Source organism: Cololabis saira, chromosome 6 (assembly GCF_033807715.1).
Source record: "Cololabis saira isolate AMF1-May2022 chromosome 6, fColSai1.1, whole genome shotgun sequence".
Lineage (NCBI taxonomy): Eukaryota > Metazoa > Chordata > Actinopteri > Beloniformes > Belonidae > Cololabis > Cololabis saira.
In genome coordinates this window covers 31,923,409-31,930,854 of record NC_084592.1, presented here as the reverse complement: position 1 = coordinate 31,930,854, position 7,446 = coordinate 31,923,409, and the positions used below count along the sequence as shown (strand labels likewise).

Here is a 7,446-nt window from a genome sequence, read left to right as displayed (position 1 = left end):
CAGACCTTCGCATTGTTTATGTTATGCCATTAATTTGTTGCACGAAACATGATCTGCAGCAGTGCAGGTAATACCCGGAAGGTTGGCTGAAATCGTCGGCAGCATAAATGTGTTAAAAATAAGTGTCACAGAACGAACAAAGAGTCAAAAGAAAAGAGGTAGGAAGAATATTGTTGTCAAGATCAGAGTGTTTTTAGCTTGTTTTTTTTAGCTTTTCCTATACAATCACTCGCCATTTGAGCTACAGAGTTACAACAAAGCATCACATTAATTTAACTGTTGTGTGTATTGGTGATTTCAGCATGTGCAAACACTGTGTTTTGATCAAAAAAGTCCATGTAAAGATTGTCTTCTCTTCGGGAAAAAGGTGGGGGGCAAGGCGTTACAAATCAGTGTGCTGTTGGTGAGTTAAACTGGTGTGAGCGGATTCACAGCTTCACAACCCATATTCTTTACACAAAAGAGCTAATATATACCAGTCATTCTGGTCCAGTATGTCAACTCAGAGCAGATGCAGCAGATGTAGGCCGCCTCTTTGTCGCTGCCCAAGGCTTTCACTGCCTTCAGCTGGGGAGAAATATAAACTCACTCCTCTGGAGTGAATATTAATCACCTCTGTTGTTATAATGCTTCCAGCCACAGGGGGGCGCATAGACCATTCATTAATATTCACAGAGGAAAACCTTAAACCTCTACAGGGCACTTCATTAAAAACTTTGAATTTAAAAATAATGAGTGTTATTCAAGATATTACAAGACTAATACTTTTAACAAAAGTTTCAGACTATTACAAGCCTACTGAATTGAACAAAAATGGAGCTTTGCCAGACTTAAGTGTATTAATCTTCTTGTCTTGAAGCCGGCAAACATTAGTCATACCAGCGAGCTCACTATTAATACTGTACCATGTAGTTATTTTGATGCTTCTGGAAAGCAAAATTATTATCTAAAAAGAGGATGTTGTCAGTGTTTGTTTAAACATGTTCCAGAAAATAATAAATTATACTCCAAATATCAAAGTCTGTATAATAATCCCCAGTGAATAAGCAATTCTTGCTTTAAAGTCACCCTATGTAGCAACATCTCTACTGGCCACATGGGGGCAGCATATCAGTTTATGCGTCATCCCCTGGTGTGAGAAACAAGAGCGTGCATCTCAAGTGGCCATACTGAACCATGCCCACTCATTAGCACAGTATTATCAGTGTCCCTCTTGTCCGTACAGCAGATGTGCACATGCCGCCATGTGACTAGAGGTGGTAATGCTATATTGGATGACTTTAAGCACATAATGAGGGATTTGCTCAATAATGAACATCTAAGCCTGAGACAGGACCTTCAGATCACAGGTACACCTTATCAGAATTAACACTTGCAGTGCAAAAACGTACAGTAAGACTTGTCTTCTCATTTCACCAAAATCTACAGTAAAATGTAAAACAACATTTACAGTATATGCACACTACAGAGTAAACATTTTACTAAGATATGCAAATATTACTTAGTCTGTACTTTAAATATATGATGTCTACTCTCAAATACGGAAATAAATATATTTACAGGCCATGTGCTTTGTCATTACATTCTGTTCATTGCACGTAATGTTAAGGTCAATAACAATGGGAACATGCAGAAGAGAAGGTAGACACACAGAAAACACTGCGTCAGTAAAAGATATTCCTACACGCTGGTTTGACTATGTTATTGTGCCTAGGTTCATCTCAAGTGTCATCTTTGCAATCTAAATGAAAAAAAAAGAGGCAACCATGACTGAAATAACAGTACTTCAAGGAATAAAACACCTTAAGCTGAAACATTTCAGTAGTAAAACGAAACACAAATGATGCAGGAATCTGTCCTTTCTAAAAATGTGTGTGAATGATTCTTTTTCTTATTGCCTGGTTATATTTTACTCTGATGTCATCAGTTTCAAGTAAAAAAAAAGTTACTGAGTAAAGTTCAGCTGCAAACATGTCACAGTAAGCTAAGTAAACTACAGAATTCCAGCAGTCAAAACGTTTTCACAAAACATTTCTCTGTTGATCTCTTAATCTGATCTCTTAAATTCTTTTTGTAATAGTTGTAAGCGGCAGTCATCAGTGCTCGAGGAAACATTTGCTCGAAGACTCCACAAACTGTCCTCTGCAGCGGGATTTTTGTGCCTGAAGGTTCCTCATCATCATCATCATCATCATCATCATACAGTAAGCATTTGTGCTTCATGAGTCTTAAACTCTTTTTCATTCAGTTCAATTCAATTTTATTTATATAGCGTCTATTACAACAGAAGTTGTCTCTAGGCGCTTTCCAGAGACCCAGAACATCTTTCATCTAGAGTTTTAAGATCGTACATTGCCACACGCCTCCAAAGGGCAGCGTTTGGTGAAAATACCCTGTACGAGTTTTAATTTTTTGTTTTGTTTTTTCTACTTTCATCTACCTTTTTTCTCTCAGATACAAAGTAGACCTCATGTGAACAGGCAGGTCAGGGTCTCCACGGAATTATTATATTATTTTGTAAATAAGTTAATAACTTAGTTTGCGTCCAACAACTGGATGTTGCAAAACAGAAAACTGAAAGCTCATTAACAACCTATTGTTTAGTATCTGGATTGGGTTAACAATTTCATGAAAAACTTTAAGAAGAAAAACCACTCCATTTCATAAACTAAAACAAAAAACAAGAAAAACAAAGAAGCAAAAGCAGTGTTGGCATGAACAGTGTTTTCTTAGCTGCATTAATGTCTGTCCTCCTGGACAAGGCCAAAGCTGTTCTTGTGCATCTTTTAATTAGTTTAGTATCTCCGCTTGTACTCATCCAGGGGGCAATCTTTAAACTGGTACTTTCACGAACAAAATCAGAAGAAAAGAGGCAGAAATTCTCCCACTGAGAGGTTTTCCTTCCAGAAGACGGTCTTCATCCATCGTCTTTCAGACTTCTTTACGTGTGTGCATGAACATATGTGTGTACTATGTACAGGATATACAGCATATGTGGATGTACTGGAACACAAGTGAGTATTGTCTTTCTGACTGTGAGAGCGAACGTGGATGCAGGAGTGTATGAAAACGAGAGAGAAGAGAGCGCGAGGAATCTGCGTACATGTTTGGCTGCGTCTGTGCCTGAAACTGCTCATCTGGTTTACATCCTGGTCTCTCACTCAAAGCGTTCGTAGTTCCTCGTCTGTCTTACGCGCGGTACCATGTCCGTCAGGAGCCTGTTGGCAGAGAAACAACCTCTCATTTAAAAACTTGCAAATGTCTACATTTTTAGTTTTAAAATATATCCTGAGTGAGCTGATAGACTGATAAATAGACAGCTCTAACCTGACATGAACATATGTCTGCAGATGCATGTGGCAACTTGTGATCTGATCTCATTTATATGTACCGTATTGGCCCGAATATAAGACGCCCCTGATTATAAGACGACCCCCTCCTTTTCAAGACTCAAGTTTGAAAACAGACAGAAAATAATTACAGTACATCTGAAACAAATGATTATAACAACATATCTCGAGAGAGAAAAAGCATGTTATTTTGCCTCATTCATATCATCATCTTGAAGTTTGCATCATAACTTCAGCTGCCGGTTAACCTGCCGATCTTCCACCCACTTTTCTCCAGATTGTTGCTACGTTTCTCCATTTTCTGTTATCTCTTCTCTTATTTTCTTCTCTTTTCTTTCTTACTGCTATTTATTATTTTTCTTCTTCATCACAGGGATTTGCTTTGGCCTGGGGAGTTAAATTCAGCATTCGCTTTAAAGATATCTGGCGCCATCTAGCGTTGTAAATGGGTATAATGTCTAGACCCCGAATGTAAGACGACCCCCACTTTTTCAGTCTTATTTCAATGCAAAAAACACTGTCTTATATTCGGGCCAATACGGTAAATATACAACAATGAAGGCAAGAGGAAACATCCGAAAAAATGGACGATAACAAAAGGCAGAAAGAACAGAAATGATAAATGTCAGAAGTTAAAAGCTAAAGAAGAGAATTAAAGGAGAGATCAGTCTGTGTTATTGTAATTCCTGGTTGTTCTCCTGCATTTTATTATTTGCTTTAACATGATGCCATTATTTGCATGTCCTTCCTCATAGACGTCATCAGTTATGTACATGACCCTGCTATGTGGAACGGGATGCTTTGTGTGTGTGGAGCAGGGACTGGATCTCAATGTGTTCTCAAATACATTCTGGACGCATTTACAACTGCACTTCAGCAGCATGGATGTTATTGCCAGGTGTAAAAATGGCCACTGACTTAATATTAATTAATAGCATTAATAGAAGCGGATCAAAACTTAACTGATGACAGGGAAAAAACACTGCAGAGAGATAGTCACTTACTTGACCCCGTAGGCAAAAATGATGAGTCCAATAAGAACTCCGATGGTCCCATCCAAAAACCAGACACTCGGGTGCTCATCAAAGACTTCGGCACTGATGAGAATAGAGAAGCCCAATATAGCGCCAACCAAAGAGTTAAACCCTAAAAAAACAAAGTTAAAACAAGTCAAAACAACAAGCTATTCACCAGCAACCTTTAGTTTTCCTAGACTAGACTTGTACTTTGAATACACAAAGCTGCAGTACAGATATTGTAACCTTAGTTATGGTAGAAATGAAGCGCTAAACATTTACACTAAATGTATTGAATCAACCATAATTAAGATGGTGCACATACAAGTGCCAGGTTCCCCTAATCTTTATAAATGAACATTTCACAAAAAAAATAAGAATAATTTGATGGAGAGCATATATTTGAATGTTGGAAGTAACAACAAATCAATAGCAGTAACAACAAATCAAAAACTCCAACATAACCCAGTCTCGTCATTTTGTTGGATAAATCAGTCTGAAAATATATAAATATGTTGACAGAGCTGTTCAAATTTGCAGGATATTACTATGACGTCCCAGACCAGTATAAGCGAAGAATTATCCAGTTTCCAATGCTCATTTCTTCGGACAAGAAGTCGCATCAGTCAAAAAATGCGTCATGAAGTAGAAAAAAACATATCTAAGGACTAAAAGTCGCATTTTTGGGGGAGATGTCATTCACAAAATCCCAGACCAAGAACAGACATTTCATCTGGGGAGGCAAGTTATAATAATAACAATAGCATGAGAAACATACCTGGGAGGCTGACTAGGCAGAATCAACATAAAAAGCTTGCGAGTCCAACAAGCAAGTTTACCAAACCCTCGATCTCATTCCACATCATTTTAAGTTATTGTTTAAGTTACTTGTCAGTGGTAATGCATAGCACATACTGGAAGCTGTCACAAGCCTAGAGCGACTTTTTGCGGCTGTAGGTAATGCCTACTCCTCATGTCGGTCAGTGTTAATTTACATTTAAGAACATGTGAAATTATATATTTTAATAAGTCGCAGGTCCAGCCAAACTATAAAAAAATGTGACTTATAGTCCAGTAATTTCACATCATGCTGCATTTGTTTTAACTTGGAAGTGGGTAAAGGCATGCCATGTAAAAGAGGATGCAGCAGGTGACAGATGCTTTCAACAGAGGTGTGATGTGGTGTTTCAATGAGGCCTTTTTACCAAAACATGCAACATCCATGTGGCAGGGTGGAGTAGCTGCAGCCACTCAGGCTGACGGGACACAGGTGTGTCCCATCAGCCTCTCCACCCTGCCAGCCTTGATAAGGAGGACTGGGAGACTGCAGCTGGGTCGGACTGAGAAGCTGCTGCAGAGAAGCAGAAACTGCTGCTCGTGGTGCTTGTGCACGTGTGGTGGTGTCGTGTGACAATAAAAGGGTTCTGCACAAAACTCTGTGTCCTCCTCTATTGCCACTTCTCCACTAGTCTCGCTTCAGCCCGGCTCGGCTGGACGCGGCTCCACCCGTATGTTTTTGCACAGCCAGGGGAGAAGTGGGGGGGGGGTGAAGCTGCTGTGACGTACTCGATTGCGCAGCACCTTTGTTTGTGTCGGCGCAGAGAAAATCAGACCTCAGAAATAGTCCCGGCTCAGCCCGCATAGAACCTCGCTCGAATGGTTACAGAAAAATGTATCGGCTTGGAGCGGCTCTACCCGTCTCAGCCCTAATGCAAAAGCGCAAAACGGGTAGAACCGAGCTGAGGTGGTACTAGTGCAAAAGGGCCATATCCTGTCGGTCGGGCCCCCGTAGCACTCGCACTGCTACAATCCATTTCCTTAACATCTCTGAAATCGGTTTAAAATGTTTTTTTTATTTTATTTATTGTATTTTTTAATGCTGCAAAATGTTTCATTCAAATCAGAAAATCGAGAAAGATGAAAATCACTATTTTGTTTTATTTTTGCAACTTAAATCTTAATTTTGCAATCTAACGTTACTGCTGTCCACTGTGCCTGAGTTATCCTTTATAAATGTGTGTGTGTGTGTGTGTGTGTGTGTGTGTGTGTGTGTGTGTGTGTGTGTGTGTGTGTGTGTGTGTGTGTGTGTTTTTAAATATAATTACATTTCTTGGAGTTGAACACTAGCTCAGTAGGTTATTGTCTTGCCTGCGGTAAGTGCACGGCCTTGTGGGAAATAAATCCAGTCTCAGAGAACAGCAAGCTCAGGTTTATTGGATTGATGCCCTGTGAGTTGGACAGCGAGATCTGGGGACAGGGTTGTGTAGTATTATCCATGTGTTTGCACTTGTGTGTATCCTACCATCGGTAATAAGTGCTCGACTAGTCAGCTTTCTTCCCAGCATGAACTTGACCACTGCCAGCACACCACATGCGAACCCACTCACTATGGACACGCTGAACAGGAAGTCATCCTAGGGAGAGACACAGGGAAGACAGTACATGGGAAGCGGGCAGGACTTGTAAAATGCAGGTATGTGTAATGTATGAAATATCTTGAAGATGGTTTAAAGTATGAAGCACCATGGCAGCACCATTTTCAGATGGACTCTCATTGCTTGTGGCAGCTCTAAAGTTATTAATACCAATTGTATTGCTACGGGTGCACCAGCTCAAGGTCACGCTAATGATGACTCAGACTTATGTGAAGCTTGGGTGTTTCAGCTTAAGAACCAACACCTGAGTGTTGGCCTCTCACATTTAATTAGATCGCATCAGGGGGAGATAGAGAGATCAGAAAGAGAGAAGAAGAAGAATCAGAGAAAAAGGGGAAGTTGGATGAAACAGTTGTATTGTCTCTGCCAGACTGTGACTTTCCACACAAGACATTTAATCAAGGGTATTAAAACAGACTTGCATGAAATGAGATGTTATATACAACCAATCAGAGTAATTGTGCCATACACTCACATCGCCATGAGGTTTGGTAACAACTGTGGGATTTACAACACATGGAAATGAAGCTGGGGATCAATTACATCTATGGCTCATATCTCCAACACTGACAAAAGCTAGAATTCTGTAAGTTTTGGGTGTTTTGTGTCCCACCAGGCTCTGACTTTCTCTGCTGCCCTCGTTGC

General features: G+C 40.0%; 1 protein-coding gene across 1 annotated transcript in view; it reads right to left on the bottom strand.

Annotated features, from left to right (window-relative positions):
- Nucleotides 1–2,324: 2,324 nt before the first annotated feature.
- Nucleotides 2,325–7,446, bottom strand: part of tmem163a (transmembrane protein 163a) — a 76,699-nt gene continuing 71,577 nt past the window's right edge. The window contains exons 6-8 of the mRNA XM_061723963.1: nucleotides 6,669–6,780; nucleotides 4,355–4,496; nucleotides 2,325–3,218 (exon numbers count right to left, since the gene is read on the bottom strand). Of these exons, the coding sequence (XP_061579947.1) occupies nucleotides 3,158–3,218; nucleotides 4,355–4,496; nucleotides 6,669–6,780 (315 nt within the window). The 3' untranslated portion in view covers nucleotides 2,325–3,157. The remainder of the gene's footprint in view (nucleotides 3,219–4,354; nucleotides 4,497–6,668; nucleotides 6,781–7,446) is intronic.